This window comes from Hetaerina americana, unplaced genomic scaffold, assembly GCF_022747635.1.
Source record: "Hetaerina americana unplaced genomic scaffold, ioHetAmer1.1.p SCAF_112, whole genome shotgun sequence".
Taxonomy (NCBI): Eukaryota; Metazoa; Arthropoda; class Insecta; order Odonata; family Calopterygidae; genus Hetaerina; species Hetaerina americana.
In genome coordinates, this window is record NW_027286204.1 from 1,034,315 (window position 1) to 1,060,000 (window position 25,686).

Genomic DNA, 25,686 nt, shown 5'->3' on the forward strand with positions numbered 1-25,686 from the left:
CTTTAACCAAAACTGCGCCACAATATCTTTAAGCATCAAATGTTCACAAATTGTTTCGTTTGGAACCAGCCAATGGTTGCCGAAAGTCATTGGATTATTCCAATTCATTTGAAGGAAAATTTCAGGAGTGGACTATAAATTTGATTCAAATTTCATCCTCTGCTCCTAAGAAAATATTTGTGTCATTTAAGTTTCCCTTGGGTATGAAAAAGATGGAAGTATTGTATTCGTTGAGTGGCAAATGGAGGAAAAGTAAAATGGAGTAAGCAACTCGCAGAACCCTAATGCAAAAATGAAGAAGGATTAATTAAACAGATATTATTCGAAGGAGACTCTATATTCTCGTAGCATTAAAATTAAATAAGAGAAAACCTTCCCGCGGACATCTTGTTATTCGTGTATGAATAGTTTCGGAACCTGCCGCGAGCAAAAACTTCGCATACAGCTGTGCGTCTTGTACATTTACACCAGTAATTTGGGTGTTGCACCTTCAGGGTGGCGGTTAGGAGTTGGAATAAATCCCGAAGCACATCCATTTCACTAAATGTCTTAATTATGGACCAAAATTCCCTTGCGAAGAATTATTGAAACCAAAGATCAACTCCTGGGTGGTTACTGAATTTTCAGGGGGTTGTGCAGCTGCATTGACATTATATATTTCTACGACTAAGGGTTGCACAACTTTCAGGGGAGTAATTGACGGGTGGCACGAGTGGCGTCTCTCATATGAGTACAACAAGTGCTGAAGAAATAATAGAACACGTGAAGGATGAAATTCTTTCTACTCTCTCCCAACAGGCAATTGTGGGCGTGCCGTGTTCTCAGGGTGTTTTGATGTATATTTGTGACTACTCGTGCTCATCATAGGCGTGCTCGGTACAGTCGAAGGAAAACATGGAATGCATTGTGCAGAGGGCGTAGGCGGATGGATTTGCAGGGGGCCATGCGGCAGCCCGAGATCCCGTTCTCGGCCGCGGTCACATGACTCAACAGCGCGCCCAATCAATGCCTTAGAGAAAGTGATGATTTTCCAGGCTTCAGCCACTTTGCCGGAAGCAATACCCTATTGCAGGTTCTCGAATTTCGGATTCCGATGTTAACCAACGTTTTTAAGCTTACGTTTCGTATCTGTTTCAGATTACATCATCAAATCTTTGACTCATCGTGACGATCTCTCCTGCAATAGATAAGGAACGTAATCTTTCGAACATAAGGACGCAGTAGAACTTGAAAATCGCAAAGCTACGTTTCCAACGCTGCGAGAGCCTTCAATAGAAATTTAAGAAACACTCGGTGACGATGAAAGTCGGAAACTTATTTTTGTACGCGTCCATTGTAATTATAATGGCTCCGGTGAAGTAGGATTCTATTTAATTTGGAAGCCCCAAAATTGTAATAGCGGCGTTAATTCTTTCCAAGTGATTTTATCGCGTGAAAGGGATAGTATGATGCAGCCTTCTAGACTTAAATTTAGAGAAAGAACTTGGGTGCTTAGGGTGGATGCGAGTCGCCCTCATGAATTTCATTAAATTCTTTCAATAATAAGAAAGAAAGATTTCAACCGTCAAAATGCTTTCGCGGATGTGGTTGGTCTCACGCCTGGATTTCGGGTCGTTAGCTGTCCCGTGGGCTCAAACTACCAAAATGGCTGCTTCGCGCAGAGTGATTTGATTGCACATGCGCCCACCCCGGAAAAATTAACACATTTTAAATTCCCCGACGCCTCGGTTAAAATATTGGCTTGGAATGTGATGCACGGCTGTGTCCTGGAGGTGATTTCTATCCTTGTAAGTGGGTTCAATGCTCTTTCTTAACTGATCACCGTTTTCGCCCCATTCGGTTGATTTGCAAAATATACTCAGTCATGGTAAACTCTGCTGTAAGCTCGATATTTGTAAGATCGATCAATTCTATCGATATTTACATGCAAGTTCTCTAATAAATGTTTCTTGACTTTCCAAAAAAAAAAGCTTCACTCGAGCATTTAATCTACAATTATGATAAAACATGATGTTGTATGTGGCTTAAATGCTCATGTCGAATGGACTAACAAACACATGACAATGTAAGCATGTGATATGTGAAAACATATTATTATTTGGTGTTCTACCGGTTAACGTATGTTTTGGATGGAGACAGCGACACTTAAGAGAATGCAACCCTACATCATATTCTAAAACAAGCCCCTCTTCAACCCCGTGTACTTCCTTCCTCTGTTCATCCCGTGCAATATCCATATCACCTATTCCTGCCCTTCCTTGGTTGCCCAACATTCTCCCCTCTATTACAGTCTCCTTTTGCATCCCATTATTACCGACCAATACGTCCTTCATTCATTTTTCCCGCCTCCTTTTCATTTCTCCCAGCAAACCCCTCTCCTCCACTTTCACCAAATCCAGTACATCCTCATTTGCTTGCCTCTCGATCCATTTCACCTTCTCCATTCTTCTCCACATCCACATTTCAAAAGCCTCCAATCTACGCCTCCTATCCTCCTGCTTCAGGGACCATGCTTCCGCGCCGAACATAACCACGCTCCATGCCAAAGTTGTAGTTAGCCTTTTCTTAACATCCTTACTCAACTTCCGTCTCATCTATTCCCTCTCCCATGTGAAAGCTTCTTTCCCAAGATGCAATTCTTCTCGTTATGTCCCTACTACTTTGACCATTTTGTCCAAAACACTTCCAACGTGCGTTAACTGTATTACATGCTCTATTTTTGCCCTCATATCCTCCTACGCTGTTCCACCTCTTATTTATGAAAATAAATAATACATGTACATGCATAAACATACGTATGCATGTACATATGTATTATGTTTACACACTTATCCTATATATATTTTCCTCCGTTCAGGACTTTCTTGTGGACCTAGATGCCTCCACGTGCCTCCAGTGCAGCGCTTTACTTGACCCTCCGCAACTGGAAGATGGGGACGGTCGTGGGAGACTCGGGGGGGAGGGCGCTCAGGGTGACCCCTCGGGGAGATAATTCACCTGCTCCAATTCTCGCAATCGACCTTGCCCAGGAGCTGGAGCCATTTGGCGACGGACCCTTGGCAACTTACGCCACTCCGAAAATCTGGCTCTATTCCCCCCCCCCCCCCCCCCCCGATCCACTCCCCCTCTTTCCCCCCACCCCCTCCATCCTCTCCTTGATCTCGAACGGAGAAACACGAGGAGTGCCCCCGGTCGGGGGACTGGGCGCCTCCCCTGCTGCGTTCGTCGCTCGGTATTTCTCGGTAGAAATCCCGAAAAGCAGCAGCAACTGTTATGGCGCGGCTTGCGATTTCATTTTGTCATCAACAACTTGTCGTGCACAAGAAAGAGCCACATCAGTTGTAACAAAGCGCCACTCTCGGTCGGCGCAACGTTGTATTGTTGCGTGCAGCAATGCTGCCCAAGGGTTCTGTGCATGGTGCATTATTGTTGGTTTCTCTGCCGGGTTCTGATTGGTGCTGGCTGCATTGTTGTCAAAAGCCCCAACTTCCCTCTTTACAGCGACCGAAGCAAGTTGTTTGGTCTCCTCCGTGAAATTTAGATGCGTGGCCCTGGTTTGGATTCTGGGGCTCTAAAATCTTAATTAGTTCGTATGGCAACTTCAAAAGCGAACTATTTGTCGACAACGTTATGCACGCGAATTTGCTATGCAACTTTTGCTCTACCATAAAAATAAACGATTGGTGGAACACACAAATAAATTGTTTTTTTTTAATGAGGGAATTCCATTGCCTGGGTCACTGGCATTTTGGTGTTGTGCTCCTTTTTAATTCGACCCTGCTTTAAAAATATTCATTCACAATTGCGACGGCAGCAAGATATCCATCGCCTTTACCGCAATCTCGCAGGAATTCATAAAGTTTTTCGTCATTCCATTCCATTCGAGCGGCTTGGTGGCCAGAGGAGTCCAGTAGGTGTCAGGTTCAGGCATATGCGGACTACCTCTTGATGTTGTTTTCCTTAACAAGCGACACGTCGATGCATGGAAGTGGATGTGTGTTGTCATGATCCATGAATGGGTTACATGTGGCATTGGGAAAGAACTGCGATTTCTTTCATGGCATGATTGAGCACCGTTTCTCAGATTGCATTACTTTGAAATGCACTTATTTCCTGCTTATCTTCTTCTTACTTGATTTCTGATGAAATGCAGGAGCAGAAATTTTCGCAGGCCATTTACATAGATATCGTATGACGGAAACCACTGGACAAAATAGGCATGCCGTCCAAGGTGTCCTCACTTTGGTTTTATCCCCGTGGCATTTCTCCATCTGTGCGTCTTCACCAATCAACGTGTCCATTTCCGCACCATGTGCTTCCTTCCTTTTGTGCGACGCGCCCCTTATCCACCTCCTCCCCCTACGTCTCCAGCCCGGACAGGGGTGGGGAAACGTGGCCTCAAGCAAGGGAAAGGTCGAATGGGCGTGAGACGCGGGAGTGTGTGACCTCAAGGCACAACTCCAGGCATGGGCGGAAGGCGCTAGGTCAGAAAATCTCCTGTCTACCTCTGCTATTATTATTATTGTTGAGGGTGGGGGACCGGACCAGCGACGAGGCACTTCTGCAGAATGATCTCCGAGTCATTAATGATTTCATTTCGAGAAGAGTCCACGAATTAAGTGGCGAACAGTCGTCTGGCTGCATAATGGCTCATATTTCAGCTTTGAATGTCGTGACCACACCGAACTCCAAAAATGCGAAAGTCCGAACAATTGTGGTACGTCTCAAACCTCCTCTGGTGCAACTGAATATCCATGTGCATACATTTATGCAACACCCTGTAAGCAGCCGAATGGGGATGCTAGGGCGCTGCTAGCTGGGTATTCCTAATTATTAGTTTACATGACATGCGAACATATTCAAAGATGTTCATGCATTCAGTGCCCATGTACATGATGCAATAATTATTGTATTTGACCAATGCATCCAATTCCGGGCTTCAAGCTAATTTATTTTTTTGGGCTCTTGGGTTCGATTTATTTGATTGTGTATCATGTGAGGGAAGAACAACAAGTATTTGAATCTGTCTGTGACCGTTTCTGTTATTATTTCATTACCCTGGGGGTCAGACCGGGCACCAACTATATCGAGGTGCCATAATTATTCCCAGTGTGTCGCAAGAACACTAATGTATTCTGTGCCATAGCAAGGGCCTATTACCCTTGAAAATCAATAGGCTCCCAAACTAATATAATCACCTCCGCCGTACCCTTGACCTTTAAATTTTTCAAGAACCTAGTATATTTACTCTTAAACTTATCTAATTCCTTTTTTGACACTTTTCCTTTATATCCCAGTCATTCGCTGTGTATTTTAAGTGCAGCCTAACTAAACTGAGGTAATACTTCTCTTTTACTCTTTCATAATATATTCACCCGTCTAATGAAACTTCACTCATTTAAGGCTGAATCACATTCTTCTCATATAAAGTACATCTACGTATGCACGAGCACCATGTGATCCAGCCAAAAGATGTATGGCAGGGGACGGCAGGCACCAACCAGGTGGAAAGGGAGAGGGAGGGTCTTTAAAGGGTTTGGAAAATGGAGAAAACATCCACTGAAAATCGCCAGGAGTGGAAAATTCTATTCGATGCTATTCAGTCATGCGGGAATGGATGTGGCTACAAAACACATGATATTAGTGTGAAATGCATACATTTGGTAAAACTAATTATTCCCCTAGATGTTGCGGGTGGCCAATGGGATTTTTAATATCTCTAACCACACATTTGTTATCTCGTATTGTCTGTGGGAAGGAGTCTGCTAGTTCTAGCATCTATTTCCCGAATTTTACGTTTATATATGATCCAAGTGGCCAATTTATGTTGGTGTGCGAGTAATTTTCGAAACCTCGGCGCTGAAACATGCGATTCTGAAATTATTTAACAAGTTCAGCCTAGCATTGAATCGGCTTTCTTCTATTGATTCCCACCCCCTACTTCATAAGCATTGCAGTGACGCTTTTGGGTTTTACCGTAAGAATTATTGACGAAACGGGCTGCCCGGCGTTGAACCTTCTCAATTTCCCGAATGAGGCCTTTTTCAATCGCAGTCCATGCGCTACGAACATGTATATTCTAAATGAGGCCTTGCAAGAGCGTGATTACAACGTTCCTTCACTTTGTAGTCACTCCTGCCAACACTGCGTCTAATAAAATCCAGTTTTTATTTGCTCTCCCGCTGATTTTAAGCATGTGGGATTCAATGATTATCTCCAGTAGTCGTTACACCTTGGTCTTTTACTCTAGCAACCACTTTTAAAACATACAGCAAGTTTTCACTCAATCGCCTCTTTGTCGTCGAACCGGTGCCCTTTGAGTGGAATCTTTAATCTCGGGAACAGGCGAAAGTCGCAGGGGGCCCGGGAAGTCGGGACTGTACGGAGGCTGGCGAAGTTGTGTAATCTTGTGTTTTGCCAAAAACTATTGCACCCGGTTCGATGAATGCGCTGGCGCTATATCCTGGTGAAGAAGCCGATCGCCGCTCACCGGTTGGTCATTCCCAAATTCTCGATGCACAAATGTTCCGAATTCTAAGATCACTGTCTAGTTTGCGCGTCTTGTTAAAAGAGGATCCTCTTCAATCGCAAGTCGCACTCGCTCCATATTTTCGTCACTTTTTGAGATCGGAGGGCGTCCTGAACGATCGGCGTCTTTCACATCTTCTCTACCCTCCTCCAAAACAACTCGTGCCACTCAAAAACACCCTGCTGATCTACCCATGTCGTTATCACCACATGCTGCCTTGAGAATATCTTGAGTCTCTTTCCCGGTTTTGTCAAGTTTCACACAAAATTTGATGCTTTAGCGCTGTACCAATAACCAGTTCATGGCCGAGCGTTACGAGGTCACTTTATAGAGGTTTCGCAAACGAACTATCTGCACTCCGCAAAGGCTGGGAGGCAACTGCCACCCGCCTTCAAACTTTCCTGAGACTCCCCTCCCTCGTACCCTGCCAGAGAAACCGCCGCTACTACTTTTGGGACTGACCTTGTATAAATTGAAACATTTTTTTCCAAATTCATGGTCCTCTTCGGGCTAAAACATTTGTGAAGTTTACGGGTAGCATGTTGTAAGTGTGCATTGGGTGTTATTACCTGGGTGTCTAAGAACTCTAGCAAGTCACTATTACTATGGGAGGTAGTCTACTGATTGAAAGGTAGCAGAATGAAAGATACTACAAGAGGCTTTGCAGACCCATGGCAGACTGGCTGACCAACAATCGTTCAACTGTGAACCTCACAGTCTTAATCAAGTATCGGCCTACTCTGATTCTGACATCTAGCCCCTCCCATCATTATTTTCCCATCTACGGCATATACGATATTTCCTCACCCATGTGCGCATTTTTTGCTCCGAATATGCTCTTAAATCAGCATGTATCTTATGGGCATGGGATGTGTGGATATTACTTTGACCTATCAGTTCAATCATATTTTCCAGAAAAATACTTACTTTTACATATTTTTCCTTTTTCAGGCACAGAAAATGGTTGCCTTGATTACAAATTTCGATAATATCACTGATTCGAGTCAGCAGTTACCAACAGAGCCTTAATACTTGGCTGAAAGTACTTCTTAGTTAAATTCCCAAATAAATGCTAAATGTATACACTGTAGAGCGTTTAGTTTCATCTCACGTGTGTGTGTGTGTTCTAAACTTATATGCCTTGGGCTATCACTAGGATGCCACCCCTCTGCGAGTACATTGCATCTCTCCCGATAAACTCAGAGAGACCACAGGCACTTAACCGTAAGTAGTATGTAGTGTCGTGAAGGCATAGAAAATGGTTACCTTAAATACACATTTCAATCAACTAACCGCTACATCAAAAGCTAAAATGACAACAATCTCGCAGGATGTTAAGAGAGAAGATTGTCCGGCGGTATTGCATTTAAACTTGAAGTCATAAACTATGCTTCAGAACACGGAAACAAGGTAGCTGAAAAGCGTTTGACCCATCTCCAGATGAGAAGACAATACCAGAATAGAAGGTGGATTTAGTAAAGGCAGAGATATGAGTAAAAAAGATTATGTATGCACATACCTGTGCTCCTAAATGGTCAAATCTTCAACTGAAACTGCCCTCAGGTTTCCTCTGATTGGTCGGTGACTTCCCGCCTTTTTCATGTCGACTTGATCTTCCTCGGTGCGGGGCTCCGGGAAGAGAAGCAGCTTAAACCCAAAGCGTGGGCTGGGTTAAGGCTGCTTCTACATTACACTGTAACATTTAATAATTATTCACTGATATACATTTTTAAGAAGGTATTAGGCTTCCGAGTAGGAATTAAAACAAATGATTAAAACTGCTGAATAAATTGTTGAACAAAAAATGTACATTAGGGGAATTACGTAGTGTAAAATGCAAGAAAACTGGAAAAATTTTTAATTTCACTTTGCTAAAAATTGCTTGTTATATTAAAAAATTGCTGGATTCCGTTCTGGCATTAGTATTTCAAAATACTAATACCTGTATTTTTCAGTATTACATTTCCATAAGATTAACACCATCCGTCAATTGTACGCATTGAATTGAATTGAATCTAAATGACAATCTGAATTCTCTCTCACTAGAAGCACGGAGTGTGCTTTTAGTGAGAGAGAATTCTTTCCACTATTGCCATTCTGCATTCGACTCTTATTCCGTTAAATTTTCATTAAAAAGCAGATGATGAAATTATGCGTAAATGTACCATAATGCGCCGGCATCTATGTTGGCACCCCCATATCTAACCTAATTTCTGGGTTTTCGGAACAATTGACTTAGAGCTACAGTAAATTTCCATTAATGAAAATATGTAAACATTAAGGAAAATACCGACATACCGGTACGTTTTCCGGTTGGAGATTCGGTTAATGATAATTACGATTTGGCGACGGACTGGAAGAGTAGCTTTATTTGTTGCTTAATTATAGAGTAGCCCTTTTTTGTTGCTTTCTCACCGAGGCTAAGCGGGTGCCCTCTGTAGCCCGCTCGCGTGCAGAAACTCTCAAACACCCCTCTCTCTCTCTCTCCTCTCTTCCCCAGCAGAGTTCGCCCCCGCATGGCCGTCGACCGGAGACACCCCTCCTGCAGCGTTGACGCGCTCGATCCGTCCGACCGCCCCTCCGCCCCTGACCGCCGCGCGGCCTCCAACTTGATGCCCGGCCGTCGCCTCCAGCGCCGCTCCCGCCTCCACGGGCGGCCCTCCGAATGGACGTCGGGGGCGAAGACGAAACGTCCCCGCTAGATGGACTCACCGCGCCAGGGCCCCTCGCCAGGGCTCCCTCCCCGCTCCCCACGGGGACCGGCGGCGGAAGCGTCGCCTCCGGGAGCAGCGGCGCCAGTCTGCACGTGCAGTTCAAGGCCGCGGGGTCGTCGGGGAAGGCCAATGGGTCCGTGCCGAGGAGGGCCCTTGGGTGCGGCGGCCCTTCGGTGAGCTCGGCCTCGTCGGAGGAGGAGGAGTCGTCGGCGGGGGTCGCGGTGCCCCCGGACGGGGGTTGGGGCTGGGTGGTAGTGTTCGCTTCATTCTGCGTCAACCTGATCGCCGACGGGATCACCTTCTCCTTCGGCGTGATCTACGTGGAGCTGCTGCAGTACTTCGGCGAGGGCAAGAGCAAGACCGCGTGGATCGGGTCGTTGTTCATGGCGATGCCGCTGCTCTCGGGGCCCGTTGCCTCCTTCCTCACGGACCGCTTCGGGTGTCGCAAGGTGACCATGGTGGGCTCCGTCATCGCCGCCGCCGGCTTCTTCATCTCCAGCTTCGTGAGCTCGATGGAGCCTCTCTTCCTCACCTTTGGCATCATCTCGGGCTTCGGACTGTCGCTGTGCTACGTGGCCGCCGTGGTCATCGTGGCTTATTACTTCGATCGGAAGCGGTCCTTCGCCACCGGACTGTCCGTGTGCGGCTCGGGCATCGGCACTTTCCTCCTGGCCCCCCTCATACACCACTTGCTCGAGGAGTATGGGTGGAGGGGCACGACCATGATGCTGGCCGGACTCTTCCTGCACATGGCCGTGTGCGGGGCCCTGATGAGGGACCTCCCTCTGCCCAGCATCTCGAAGCAGGAGATCAAGGGGAAGGGCCCACTGAGGAAAAGGAGGGCCCGATTCTCCAGCAACAACGCCTCCAGCGACTCCTGCTCTGGGCGGACGGCGGGCGATGCATCACCCACGCTGGATGAATGGCCCTGGGGTGAGGCTTCCTCTCCCTCCCTCCCTCCCTCCACCTCCTCAGCTAATTCTCCTCGGGAAGGGGTGGCTGCAAGCCTGTAAATGAGCAGTTTGGAAGTGGGTAGGTACTTACTTGCTCGTATCATCACTTGGTGCCAACTACAGGAGGGAAGCCGTCCGGCAACCATGAAATGAGAATTCCTCTTCCTGCTGATAGTTTGGGGAAATGGGTGGACATTTGTTAGTAGTTGCGAACTAATCTTTCGCTTAAATATATTGTTTGAATGTAATCATTGGAATCCTCTTTCAGTATTCCTCACATTCATAGTACTCGTACACTCTGAAAATGCTGACTCCTTCTGTGCAGCAGATGACATGAGGAATGATTATGATGCGTATCCTCCACTTCTGAAATGCAAAATTAACCCCTGAACTACATGCTACAGTTTGTTTGTTGATGGAATGATGCTAACTTGAACTGTGCATCAACAAGTCTTATGCTTTGATATTAGTGCTGGTTGAGGCCATGGTACTAGATATTCAATGGCTTTGGCTTACAACTCCAGGAAGTATTTTAAACTTATAATTTTTGCTAAAATATAAAAGAGATAGAAAGTTATTTTTTTTTGTTTACTTATGACTTCTCTGCATAATCACCATCCAGAGTAATGCATTTCTCCCTATGTTTGTTGACTTTTGAAGGCTATCATCATATGTGAAATGGTACGGATATATTACTCACATCATTGTATGTACGTATTACTCGTAAAACTCATAAGAGTGAATTGAAAACCTATGCTTAACTTCTTGGATGACTTATTTGTGTTTCCAAATCTCCAATTCTGCAATTGGAGGGAATATCCAATCCTGAATTCTGGGAATAAGAAATAGTCACTTAAGGGGAGATTGGGAGAATAGGGTTGGTGTTGCAGAATTTCAACACCACATCACTTCGATGCCGGTTGTGCCACGGTTGGGATTACAGTGTTAGCTTCTGTAAAGAATTCAGTATTTCTGGAACCCAGAGGGATGATACCTTTGGCACTTATGGTTCTTTCTGAATCATTTTCCACACTCTGCCGTAGCTAAGATCAGTCTCATTCAAGATCGTCTGAATGGTTGCTCTTTGCTTTGGGATAGAATCAAGTCCTCCATTTTCTTCACTGTGGGGCAGCATGGTCCTTGAGTGATGGTCTTCCACTTCTTGGATCGTCTGGGAGGGACTTGCGACCAGTCTGAGGATTCCTTTTCCACCCTACATAACCGTGTCTTGTGGCTAGCTATCATTTCCATAAACGGCCAGCATTTTGCTGTGGATTTGCCGGGCAGTGTTCAACCTTTCAAATGGAGCAACTCAATCGCACAGCGAGCCCCTTATCTTCTACCTCCTGGGAGTCACTTAAATCTATGGCTTCCTGAAACAAAATAAGTCTACATAAATAGCTGTAATTAACAATATTATGGGCATAATTATCAATTAATATTTAGAGTAAATTTTATCCAGGTGTCTTGATTGTATCTTAGTAATAATTACTCATAATGATACGCATGCATATGTTCAAATTGAATGATCTTTCATTTTATTGGCTATCTAAAGGCTGGGCATAGTAATTTCCATGATAAAACCATTTTCTTCCATATCCATGAGAAAAGGATGGAATGCTGAAGTTAATCAGGGGAAAATATGCAATTAATTATGATGCATATTTGTTAAATGGTGTGGTATTTTGGGGAAAAGTTGAGCAATATATGCAGCTCATGCGTATCATGCTAACAGTCATCCGCTCTGGGGTTTTTGGGATTGCACAAGTATGATGGGCTGCAGTGAACCCTCTGTGAAAACAGAGGGCCCATTCCCAAATGCCTTATCGTTGACCAGGGAGTGCAGAGATAGAGTGAAGGTGTGCTCTATGCCTTTGGTGCTCTACCTCCGTTGGCATCCCTGTAGATGACACTGACATAGAATGCAATGAATGCTGGCATTAGTTTTTTGCAGGTTACCATTGTCTGAATTATTTTTAAAGTTTTGTTGGTCCACTTTTTGCACTTTGTCAAATAAAATGTACGGTCTGTCCCAAAATTTAAATGGAATGAATTGGGGGGAAACTTTATTACAGATTGTTGTTCAAATTAGGGAAACTCTTCAAAACAGCAACCTTGTGGATCAACACACCGATGTCAGCGCCTCCACCACGCTTCTGGTACGCTTCAAGGAAGGCGTCGGCGGTGTTCAGGCACCTCGTCACGGCCTCTTTGGCATAATCCAGTGGTCCAAAATGGTACTCAAAGGAGTTGCACTTGGTTTTTACTCAAAGACCCATGTCTCGTCACCAGTGGCCACCTATTCTATTAAACTCGGGTCACTTTCACAGTGGTCCAGGAGGTCCAAGGCGAGATGGTCTCACAAGTAGTCTTCCGACAGCACCTTGGGGACCATCTTGGCACGCACCATTTCTCATGGCTAAATCTTCTATAAGAATGCAGTGTACACTGTGGTTTCCTGAATACTATTGCACTCTTCTTCTGCTAGCAACGTCCTAATACTTGGAGCGGGGGGGGAATGAGAATTGAGCAGGTGTCTCATCTTTTGACCGTTTTCATCACACTGTGTTGTTGAGGGATGTCCAGGGCATTCCTCATTAATTGTCAACCTCCTCTCTACCCACCCAGAATATCCTGTGCGGAAGCAGAGAAAACCATCGCTTGGGATATTTCTCCATCCATCCATAAGCATCCGTAACCATGGACATGGTCTCCGAACCCAATTTCCCAAATTTATGAGGGTAATCCCAGAAGTACCCGACCCAACAAAGAAAGCACAAAAATTTTGTAAAAATTTATTTAATTTTCAACATAATCTCCTTTCAGCTCCATACACTTTTCCTAGCGATTTTCAATGTGTTCAATACCCTTTTTATATTAAGAACTGTCTTGCTTCTCAAAATAGCCAGTTACTGCTGACATCACTTCATCAGGGTTGGAAAATCTTTGACCACTGAGCCATTTTTTCAAGTTTGCAAACAGAAAATAATCCGAGGGGGCTAAATCTGGCGAATAGGGTGCATGAGGTAGCAATTCAAACTTTAATTCATGAATTTTGGCGATTGCAATAATGGGTTTGTGAGCTGGTGAATTGTCTTGATGAAACAACACTTTCTAGCTAGCGCACTTTCAGTCGACGATCATCCAGTATTATCACTTAGTGGATTTCCTTCACCGTTTCTGGAGTCGTCACCTCATTTGGTCGACCAATGCGATGCTCATCTTGACAGCTCATACTGCCTCGTTTAAACTCTGCTACCCCAATATATCATTGTTGTAAACGAAGGAGCAGACTCACCCAGAGTAGAATCCAGTTCAGCTTTTATATTGGTTGGGCTGAGGCCTTTCAAATAAAAGTATTCTATCACATAACGATGACCAATTTTCTCCATTTTCACAAATTCACTGAAAACGTTCACTATTGATAGCTGGCAAACAAATAATTAACAACGTAGCGTCTTCAAATTTGAAAAACATGCTTTATAGATTGCATAATTTCTAATACAGTGATATTTTTCAAACAACTACCGCAATCGCTTAGTCAGGCTTTGTACTTCTTGGTCTTGGGGGTGGGGGGGAGGCAAACCTTTGTCAAATCTGCATAATGGAGTGTGTTTGTGTGATACCGCTGCTTTGATTGCTGTCGCAGGTGAGGGCGTAGGTGGTGGTGCTGGTGGCACAGGTGATGCATTTGGGGGACATGGGGGTGGTGGAGTTGAGGAGGCAGGTGGTGCGCGCCTTTGCAGCTCCCTGGTCAGCCTGCCGACGTTTGTCAAGAATGGCGAGGCCGTGCCGCTGGAGGCCCTGGAGATGCTCAGCAACCGCCGGCACGTGTACAGCGTCATCCTACGCAACTACCCCAACCTCCTCATCTCGAGGAGCTTCAGCGATTCAGCACGGTTGCACTTTGAGGTGCCGCCACGGGTGCCTGTCTGTGAGGCCGAAAGGGGGGCAGCGCCAGCTGGGCAACCCCCCACCGCCCCCCTCCTCTCTGCTCCCCCCGCGGCGACTGGTGGTGATGCCTTCCTCTGGGTGAGGCGCCAGCACCACAACAGCAGCCAGCGACGGGTTCCTACCGCCTACCTCAAGGATCTGCGTGTCCATCGGTGAGCTCCCCCCCCCTCTCTCTCCTTGCTCTATCATAGGGACGGCCGGGGATTGACCCCTTGGATGTTACAGCCAGGAAATTGTGTGCCCTAAACTATTATAATAGTTTTCCTCACTGGTGCCTTAAAATTGATGAATCTGAAAATATTAACGTGAATAGGTGCAAAACAGCATAGATAAATTCATTGTTTGCAAATAATGTTTAAAGGAGAAAAATTTGCATATTTGGTGTTTTAGAAAATGACATGTTACTGTCTTTAATAAATTCCATTTTCTCATCGGGTATTTGGTGGCCTTGTTGAAATTCAGACTCAATCAAGGGTTGGGGATTGCCTTAGCTTTTGTTAGCCATGATCCCCAACAAACAAAGGCAAAGCCTACATGACTCTGGGTACTGGACTCAGCCTCTGGTGAGGTAAAGGCCGACTTTCTATCGATAAGAATTTGTATTTGTTAACTGTTCAGAGAAATATAGTAAATGATTCAATGTTCAATAGATCACGGGTTCATGGGTCGAACAGCTGGTTTTTACATGAACTAGTCCATAACAGTTGGGCCTGTGGAATAGTGCTTCAGCGACGTAGATGTCTCTTACCATGCTACTCCTTATTCCTCCTCCTGTGGGCCTCCTGAGCTAGTCCAGTCGTAAATTTGCTTTGCAGAAGACAAGTCCTGAGAGTAGTTGCTCAAATTAGGCTTTCCAGGCTCAAGGATTGTTGGAATGTTTTCATGCCACTTACCTATGCATGTTAATTCTTTTGAATTGCATTTGGAATACTTATTTGCTTACGATATAATGAGATATTAGATCAATATGAAGTGAAGGGGAGGTGATGGGCAACCCGATATTGCCTGTTTTGTTGCCATGTGGTGACCTCGAGGCTTTTTTGTGTTTACTTAATGCAGCCATTAGTCTTGCTTGAAATGAGACCACCAGTGAGAGATAGGTATGGGAGTGGTTTCCTGAGTTTGAGCATTGGATGCCCTCCCCTCCCACACACACTGGTGATTCACTGGAAGGCTGTGCTCATTGAGGCAGATTGGATCTTCTACCCTCTGCTCATTACCCACTTCATCTCGCTAGTTAGCTGCGAAATTATTTTCTGTGAGTGTAGCATTATTTGAAATTAGTAATTTTTTATATGAAAGAAACTAATACCATTATCCCCATCTCATAATATGCGCTTTCATTTTTCAGGTTTGATTTAGTGAAAAAATACTTGGATCAGAAAAAAAAGTATTTTGACGTTAGCACTTATTGCTGAGAAAATGGAATTGTTACATGAAAAAATTAGCAACTATAGTCATGTTTATTCCTCTTAGAAATCCATAAATTCTTCATCATTAAGTTTTTTCAAGATGGCGTGTCATGGTGACGAAAGTCTGTGAAGCTCCAGTGTAAAGGTTGTCGAACAAGTGGACCAAATGGTTTCCTGCGATATTTGTTTGTGTATTTTTCATTTTAAGTGCACGGGCCTCTCTGATGTATGCTTGCGAGCAATAAAAGACAACCGAGACATTTTTTGGAAGTGTTTAAGCTGTCGGATATCCAAGGTCTGGTCGTCCAAAATGGCGGCCGATATTCAAATGCTGAAGAGTGATTTGGCTGGCTTAAAGGCGACCGCGAGACCTACTTTGGTCTGGGAACCACGGCGGATGCAATTATCCCACTCGGCTCCATCGGTGAAAAAAGGTACCTTCGTAGATGCAGTGAAGAATGTTCCCGGCGATGTTGCCTTAGCCCAACCAAGTTTTAAAAACAAGATGCCTAGTGATATTCATAAACCTCAAATGGATACGTTATCCATGCGTTTTAGTTCTGATTCTTCCTCGAAGGTTGAGGGTGCATTGGTAGATGATTCTAAATCGTCGTCCAGTCCTTCCAGTCTTTAGTGACGCGAACGACAATGATGGTTTTACAGAGGCAAAGCACTTGCGAGCAAGGTGCCCTAAAATCATCTACGGAAAAGTGAAGGATGTTAGTGGCTGTCCATTTAAGGGTATGTCAAAAAAATGTCATATTCATGTGTGGAAAGTTCAACCAATGACCACGACGGGGGATGAAATACGATCTTTTCTGTGTAGATCCGTGAAAAGTGGCCTAGAAGTGGTGAAACTTGAAGCAAAGGGTGAATATGCTTCCTTCCATGTCTCCGCGGAGGATTCATGCAAAGAATTTGCTTCTCAGTGAATCTTTCTGGCCCGAAAATGTTGTCGTTAGACCATTCTATTTCCCTCAAAACCACACTTCCGCCAGAGAAGTCTCAGCGAGATATCTCGGCGAGAAGTCTCAACTGTCTATCAATTAACTGCTTGTCTGCCCAAGTAAAGCATATGATCACCCGAAACTACGGCACGGCCTCCGCATCGAAAGAGGAACCTCAATAAATCATGAAAAATTTGATCTGACTGGGCAACAGGAAACCTGAGAGGATTTTCCATATCTTGCATTTAAATATTCAATGTGCTAGAAACAAAATTTCTGAATTGGAAATTCTGCTAGACGACTATCAACCTGACTTTCTGTGTTTATGTGAGCATTGGCTGTTAAACCAGGAATTGCTGACCTTTAAAATCTAAGGTTACACAGTTCTTGATGTGTTCTGCCGATCCAACTATAAAAATGGTGGTGTCATGTTGCTTTCAAAGGAAATATTTGAGTATCCCGTAAATGTAATTCCCTACAAACATTTGGTAGATGAGCGCAATTTTGAATGCTATGTGATGACTTTAATCATTAACAAATTTTTTGTGACCCTTTGTTCTTTATACAGGTCACCCATGGGAAACTTCCCTTTGTTTTTAGATAAATTAGTCAGTCTTTTAGAAGTTATTATTGCTAGGAATCCCAATGGTATGATAATTATTACTGGTGATCCTAACATTGACATGTTGGCTAACACAACTGATAAAACTGAATTTTTGAATATTCTTCAATCTTATAACTTGCGTGTACATAATAAGGAACCCACTCGCATAACTACACATTCTTCTACCTCACTTGATGTTTTCATTTCTAATTTTGATGTTAATGAAGTAACTACTAGGACGATCCCCTCACATCTTTCTGACCATTACCCCATTGTTGCTACTTTTCTAATGAATGCTAACATTCCTTTGGAGGTTTATCCCACTCGATCTTTCAATAGCTCTAACATTCATCATTTTATGAATCTCTTGAGGCTTAGCCACACCTTACTCTCTTGGTGTCATAATAATTTCCTAGATTTGAATATAGAGAAGTCTCACCTAATATATTTTGCAAATAAAAATAAAGCAAGCAAAGTACTTTCCATTGAAGTTGATGGGAAGGTGATCCCACAGGTACAAATTACCAAATTTTTGGGTTTCCACATCAATTCTCAAATTTCTTGGGATGAACGCATAAGTACTTTAACCAGTAAGTTAAGCTCGGCCTGCTTTTTAATAAGGTCCATTAGATCCACAGTTTCAGTGGCTGTTCTCTGTGCACTATGCTATGGTGAATTTTATTCTCACATAGCCTATAGTATCCTTTACTGGGGTTCATCATCCAAGGCCTTGGCTATTTTCAGGGTCCAAAAAAGAGCCATTCGGCTAATGAGTTTTGCAAAACACAATGCCCCTTGCCGTCCCCTGTTTAAAAAATTGGATGTATTGCCAGTGCCATGTATTTATATTTTTCATGTAGTAGTACATACAAAAAGAAATCTACCTGAGTACGTGAAAAATTGTGATATCCACAAATATTCTACCAGGCAGAATGAGAAGCTGCACATTTTATATGTGCGTACAAGAAATGCAGGTGCTGGCCCAAATTCTATGGGCCTTCAACTTTAGTGTAATAAACTCCCAGCTGAGAGAAAGGCCCATAAAAGGGTGGCTGCATTTAAAGTCAATCTACTTAGGTTCTTAAAATTAAAAATGTTTTATTCAATTGCTGAATTTCTTGATAATGCCTGATATGTCTTGTATCCACAAATGTATTTTGTCACTTCCCCTGATGTATCTTATATCAAGTGTAACATTTGTAGCTACTTGATCGCTGGACAAATAAAATGTATTTCTATTATTATTATTATTATTACTGCTAAATGATTTCCTCATTTATTTTCACTGAGACTGTCCCTTTACTCATGTGCAATGTCATCTTCATTTCCATCTATCTCATAGCTAATTCAACATTTTTAAAAAGACATTGTGATAGTCTCACTTTTAACCTCTTGCCTGGACTTTTTTAACGAAGTAGTAGTTTTAGTGGAGGCAACCAACTGCTGAAGTCATTTGCACCATTAGGAATGGATGGGAAAGGAGGGGTGAAGAGAAACCTGGTGTCGGGCATTAGCCTAATTTTGTCGAAAGGCTCCAAGGCGTGCACAGTTTAACCTCCCATTCGATGGACATCATACTCACTCAAAGTGCTCTCCACGAAGCACTTCGAGTAGGTATTGGAATACCTTTGAAAAATATTTCTTGTATCCAGTAGTTGAACCCAGACCCTCTCGGTGGGGAGGGTTGGTTTGATTGTGGACTAGGGTGTTAAATTTATTGTTTTGCAGGTGAATGTAGATATCTAGGAAAGTAATATTTGCATCAGATATAGAAGTGAAAGATACCAAGGAGGAGAGAGTTGAAATGAAGGAGGATATAGTGTCGTGTCTGTGCGATCAAAGGAGGAAAATGTCATCAATATAGCGGGCCCAGAAGAGTGGTTTTAAGGGTTTGTTGGCGGAGAAAGGTATCTTCAAGTTTTCCCATGGAAAGATTGGTGTATGCAGGAGCCATATGCCCGTTCATTGCAGTGCCTTTTGTTTGCAAATAGATCGTGTTATTAAATTTTAATGCATTTTTGGTGAAGACGAGTTGGGTCAGTTCGATGAGGAAATCAGTGGACGGGGGGTGTGGTGTGGCTCGTAGGGAGAGGTAATATTCAAGTGCTTCTAAGCCTTCTTTGTGGGGAATGGAGGTGTAGAGGAATGTAATGTCTGTTGTGGCCATGAGACCGCTCATTTTTTGAGGAATTGGTATTGAATGTAAATGTTCCAGAAAGTGGTATGAATCTTCAATGCAAGAAGGGAATGAAGTGACTTTGGGTTGAAGGTATAGGTCTATTGATGCAGAGATTCTCTCAGAGGGTGAATTGATGCTGGAGACAATGGGGTGTCCGGGATGATTGGTTTTGTAAATTTTGGGTAGCAAATAGAAAAACCCGGCACTTACCCGATTCCGTTCAGCCTCAGAAAAAGAACCCAAACCACTGCTATCCAACCGTCCAATAGAAATCTTTATCAATCCCCTTTTGACAAAGATTTCCGGTAAAATATTTGTGGAGTCCTTAGAGCCACCAGAAAACCTTTCTCCCTCTGAGGAACAAGCTCTCAGATGTTTAGCCTGAAAAAAAAATATAATAATCACCGCAGCAGACAAAGGGTCATCTGTTGCTAAACAAAAAAGACTACGATGCTGAGTCATTATGCCAATTCAAGGGTATAGGACTCTAAATAAAAGTGATTTTTTGTCAACAATGTATTTTTTATTGGAAGCCATAAATTCTTCAAGGAATTAATTCATCAATACTGTTAATGCTTACAAATCCATAGTGTACATAATAAACTAAGATTTTTATTTTCTTTAATGAAATGATTTTAAAATTTGCCAAAGTTTTAAAAATGTATGGATCCTTAACATTGGTAAACTTGATCGGAGGCTCCATACAACTCATGGTTTACACTTAAACAAGCAGGGAAAACGTTTTGTTTCCAATGAAATAATTAAGGTTTTGACAAAAGTAATACCTATTGCAAGCTCCTACTCTGCATGTGTTGGCGCTAGACCTGAATCAAACTCTGTGTCTATTTGACTAAACAAGAAGCTCAATGTACTCCATCAAAATATTCAATGTCTTAGAAATAAGGTGTTTGAATTGGAAGCAATTTTATCCACATTAGAAACCAATATTGATGTGCTATGCTTATCTGAACATTGGTTAACTAAGACAGAAAGTGAGCATTTTTATCTAGCCAATTATAATCTAGTTAGTCTTTATTGCAGAACACATTGCAAAAATGGAGGTACAGCTATTCTTGTCAGAAATAATATTAAAGCCTAAACACAATCCTTTACTTCATTTCTAAATGAGGAAAAAAACTTTGAGCATTCTGTAGTTGAAACCTATCTTCCCAATGGTAGTATTTTTATAGTTTGTTTCTATAGATCTCCAAACGGCCTTGAAGATGTATTCTTAAATAAATTAGATTGTCAAAAGAAACATGGGAGGATATTAATTACCCTAGTGATCTTGATACTTAAGTTGACAGCTTTATCAATATCATTACTTATTACCATGATTTAGCATTTCCCCTTAAAAAAATTGTCAAGCATAATAAAAGTAAACCTGAAAATAGTCCTTGGTTAACAAGAGGAATAATTATTTCTTGTGATAGAAAAAGAGCATTGTATAAGCAATGCATTGATTCTAATGATCCAGAGTTAATAAAATACTACAAAAGTTATTCTAAAATTTTGAGAACTACTATTACTCTAGCAAAAAAGCTGCATACCAGCTCATTGATATTAACATCATCTTGATCACAAATTTAAGATAAAATGCCGGGCACAGAGAACAAATAAAAAAAAATTTTCTTTTCTAAATGGAACAATTGTTGAGTGGAACACTTTACCTGCAAAAATATTCGAGCCCTTTCCTAACAGAGTGTATACTTTTAAGAATAGATGTAAGGCATATATGTAATAATTTGATTGATGTATGGTGTATGGTATTATATGTAACAGCTTAATTTTTTTTTAATTTATCTTTTTTTTTTCTTGCTGATAAATGTTTGTAAATGGGATGGGGATTCACTTGTTTTGTTAAAGAGATTTGTGTTTTGAAGTCTGGTTTTATGTATTATCTTTTGCAATTATTTGGGACTTGTGTGCCACCTGACAATGTCTATCAGCACATGTGTATTTTTAATAATAATAATGCTTCTACCATCCATCTAATAAATCTAAGACTATCTGGAAATTAGTGAATCAGGAAACAGGGAAAAATAAAATTAATAGCAATACAATATCTAAAATATGTTATAATGGCACAACAATAACAAGTGTCCAAAACATTTTAGACATTTTCAATGATTACTTGGCCCAAGTAGGTGTCAATCAAACTCCCAAACAGTAACCCACTAACACAGGTACTTCTAAAATGGTCATCAATTCCTCCTCTATATATCTAGAACCTGTTACTAAAAATGAAATATTGAGGATAATCAATCAGTTAAATAATAAATATTCATGCGGCCCTGATGGTATACCTGATGTTTAAAAAAGGAGAGAAAGAAAACATTGAGAATTATAGACCAATTTCCGTACTTTCAGGTTTCTCCAAAATTTTGGAGAAGGTCATGTATCTGAGATTGATTTCCTTTTTCGATAAATCCTCTGTCATTGACAATCATCAATTTGGCTTCAGAAGGAATAAGTCCGTTAATGATGCCCTTTTCTCATTTACAAGGAATATATGGAATGCCTTAGATAGTAATATTCATGTTGCAGGGCTTTTTATTGATTTAAAAAAAGCTTTTGATACAGTTAACCATGGAATTCTTTTAAAAAAAATAGAAACATATGGTATAAGAGGCAATGCAAAGGACTGGTTTAAATCATATTTAACTGATAGTTCACAATATATTGAAATGAATTCATCTGTATCAAGTACAACTTCTGTTATTTTTGGAGTTCCGCAGGGCTCCATTCTTGGACCACTACTATTTTTAGTCTTCATAAATGATTTACCTGCAAATTTACCACTCTCCAATATATTACTATTTGCTGATGATACTAACTTAATTTTTAATAACCATAATCCCATTCAGTTAATGAACGAGGTAACAGAAACTACACACAATTTGATGAACTGGCTAACTGACAATAAGCTATCTTTAAATGTTGGTGAAACCCATTATTTAAACTTCAATCTCAAGAAGAAGTTAATAAATTTTAATCCAATAATTAACAGTTGCCCCATAAAAGAACTAAAGGTGACAAAGTTTTTAGGCATTTGGATTGACTCTAATCTTTCATGGGAGGAACATATTAATAAATTAACTCAAAAACTGGCACATCTGTTATGCATTCCGTGTACTCAAGGAAATCATTTGCATTCAGGCATTGAGAACTATATATTTTGGCTATGTGCAGTCACTTCTCAATTATGGTATTCCCTTTTGGGGCTCCTCTATCTTCCTTCCAAAATTATTTAAAAGGCAAAAAAAGATTATTCGCATAATAACTAATTCTAATAATAGAGCTCCCAGTAAACCTATTTTTGAAAAACTAGAAATCTTACCTCTTCCTTGTATATACATTCTTGAAACAGTGTCTCTTATGAACAAAAATCAAGACATGTTTATTAAAAATTGTGACCTTCATAGTCATAATACGAGAAGCCAAAATGCATTCCATGTAAGTCAGCACAGAGTAAATAAAACGATTAAAGGGATAGATCATCAGGGAATACTTATGTACAATAAATTGCCTGCTTATATTAAAAATATCAAAAGTTCCTTTAAATTCGAGTGTGCCGTGAAAAAACTACTTTCATGTAAATCATTCTATAGTGTAGATGATTTTCTAATGCATACCATTTTAAATGTATAATTGAAATGTGTTAATCCCAAAAAATTGTAAATTGTATGTATTTGTATTTTTCATATTGTTTTGATATTTTGCATAATGTTTTTGTATTGATATGAAGTGTAAAACATGTATTGACAAAGCCATGCATAATTCTATGCTTGGGGTGAATGAATAAATTGAACTGAATTTATTTGCAGGCACTCCTTGACTTACCGAGGGGCCATGCTTAATATCAGTCGCTATCGCCTTCGTGCATCATCCTGCCCGGATATTTATAGGAACTCTATGACTACTATTGCCAAGGAAAAGTTTGAGGTGTGTAGCTACCGTTTCTTTCTAACTTTGCTTTCTTTTTGAACTGGTCATGGTTGTGTTACAATTATGTTATAATATTGAGAGAAAAGTTTGATTAGAATTATTAAATTTAATATGGATAAATCATTTTGGGGGTTGTGTTAGAGTAGATTCATCGTAATATAGTGAAATATTTTTGCATGGGATTCTTTTTAGTAATAACTTGCTGTGCATACTTAAGAAGTAATGTGAGTTGACACATAACTGATGGCATTTTTTTATCATGACAGTGGTTTTCTGGACTTTGGGATCTTTGGGAAGTCCTTGCTGACATGGTGGATTTTTCACACTTTGCTGATGTCCGGTTCTCCCTGTTTGCCGCTTCAAATTTCCTCCTGTACACGTGGTATGATGTGCCGTACGTGTACCTGGCTCACAATGCAGTGGAGATGGGGTACACGGAGGGCGACGCGTCATATCTAATCAGCATCATAGGAATAGTGAACATGGTCGGAGAGGTGAGTTAGTGGCATTTCATAAATGTCAATTCCTCTCGCTCTGAATCCCTCTTGACCAACAGTATTTCTCTTTGCAGGTGATACTGGGATGGGCTGGAGACAAAACATGGGTGAACGCGGGATTACTGTATGCTGCTTGCATGGGCTGCTGTGGTTTTTTCATAGCACTGGTTCCTCTGCTTAAAACTTACTATTCCCTCTGTATGATCTCTGGAGCATTTGGTCTTTTCATAGCTGCTAATTACTCCCTGACATCAATCATCCTGGTCGAGCTGATTTCCCTGGAGCGTTTCACAAATGCATATGGACTACTGCTACTCGTACAGGGTATAGCAAATCTGATTGGGCCGCCTTTGGCTGGTAAGTGGCTGGTTTTACTTTAAGGACATAGGCTTTTAGGTGACGTGTCATTGGCTGAGGTTATGCAAAGGGCCTTATAAGCACCATGAATATGAAATTATTAGAATATTTCCCAATTTGTGAAGTACCTATGCGAAATTTATGCCTTAATTTTTGAAATCTCATCTAGTTTGTGACATTCAGAAACACTGTGTGAAGTCTTTTGGAAAACTTCCGGGCCTTTTTTATTATAAAAAAATAATTCAATTCCAAATTGTTGGTCAAGGTCCCCTTCAAAGTATTCTCTTCCCCAACAAATACGCTTATCCCAACTGCTTTTCCACATCTTGAAACAGTCCTGGAATGCTTACAGGCTCCTCCGTCAAATCTTCTCTGTATCTGAAATGGTGGCAAATCCTCTTCCTTTGAGGGGGATTTAGGGAACAGGAAAAGGTCACCCGGGGCCAGGTCTGGTGAGCAGGGTGGGTGGGAAAGCACAGTGGTCTTGTCTTTGGCTCAAGCAAGAATTGTGAGTGAAATGTTCCATGGGGTGTAGGTGTGTCAAATAGGATAGTTTATGTTTCTTGATTGGGAAGAGTTTACTGTACCCACACAGCTGACCTCTATTTCATGATGTCCCGCCATGACCTTGACCGTAAGCCATCTCGAAGCTCCTCGCACCCCTTTCTCTATTTCAAGGAGAAGTGAAACATTTCAAACCCCGTCCCCTTGGTATTGTAAAATGTAGGTAATTATGATTTTGATTTGAAACATAAAGAGAGGTATGTAGGCATGAATTGGGCATTGCTTACTAAATGTGGTATATGCCATTTTGCTGTCTAAAATGTTGAGTTCAAAATAATGGTGTCTTTTCCATTATTCAAGGTGCTTACTCTTGTCTCTCTCTCCTGACTGTCTTCCCCTTTTTAGGTTGGCTGTATGACATCACAGGGAGTTACCGAGTATCCTTCTACCTTGCTGGATTTTTCATAGCCGTGTCTGGTGTTCTCCTGGTGATCTTGCCTCTGATTGAGCGAATTCGAGGAACAAAGATTGGTCAGTCTGCATCCAGTTGTGGAGAAGTGGGATGTGATGATGATGAGGAGTACAGTGTCCTGGCGGATATTGGGCTGTGCCAGTGCCTTCCCTGCAGTCTCAGTGGGGGAGGGAAGCAAAGTGGATTTGAAACCAAACAGGCTGTGATTTTAAACAGGGGGGCTCTGTAAATGAGCCAGGACATTTTCCATTGTTTAATGTCTTCTAGATTGCATCCCCCCATTCTTTTTCATCATCAGTTGATATTGCAGTTTCGTGTGGAGGGATATCGAGGGAGTTGGGATGGACCTGAAAAACGATAAACCAATGCCCCCCTCCCTTTCCTCTTTATTATCATCCTTGACAACAGTGTTAATGCAGAAGTTACCTCTAGCTAAAGTCACTGTCACTCAAATTAAAACTGTTGATGCAATAGAGTGAGTGTGGCTTTTCTGTGGTCTATGATTTTAGCTGAACAGTCTTTGTTATCAATCTTCAGTGTTGATTCCTGAAGTAATAATTTGAAGTAAATGAGTGAAAGAGTGGGTTCTTTGCATTTGCAAGGGTTTTAGGGTGGT

At 41.9% G+C, this 25,686-nt stretch overlaps 1 protein-coding gene across 3 annotated transcripts in view; it reads left to right on the forward strand.

Moving 5' to 3' along the window:
- The window catches only part of LOC139685447 (monocarboxylate transporter 12-like), a 93,839-nt gene that overhangs the window by 65,885 nt on the left and 2,268 nt on the right, over nt 1-25,686 (forward strand). For 2 of the 3 annotated variants that reach the window (XM_071582467.1, XM_071582468.1), the window contains exons 2-7: nt 9,033-10,176; nt 13,846-14,302; nt 23,120-23,237; nt 23,507-23,734; nt 23,812-24,094; nt 25,004-25,686. The exon at nt 25,004-25,686 is cut by the window's right edge and continues 2,268 nt beyond it. In XM_071582467.1, coding sequence (XP_071438568.1) covers nt 9,195-10,176; nt 13,846-14,302; nt 23,120-23,237; nt 23,507-23,734; nt 23,812-24,094; nt 25,004-25,299 — 2,364 coding nt within the window. In that variant the 5' untranslated portion in view covers nt 9,033-9,194 and the 3' untranslated portion in view covers nt 25,300-25,686. Of the gene's footprint in view, nt 1-9,029; nt 10,177-13,845; nt 14,303-23,119; nt 23,238-23,506; nt 23,735-23,811; nt 24,095-25,003 lie in introns of all 3 variants that reach the window. The other variant, XM_071582469.1, reaches the window with a different exon arrangement.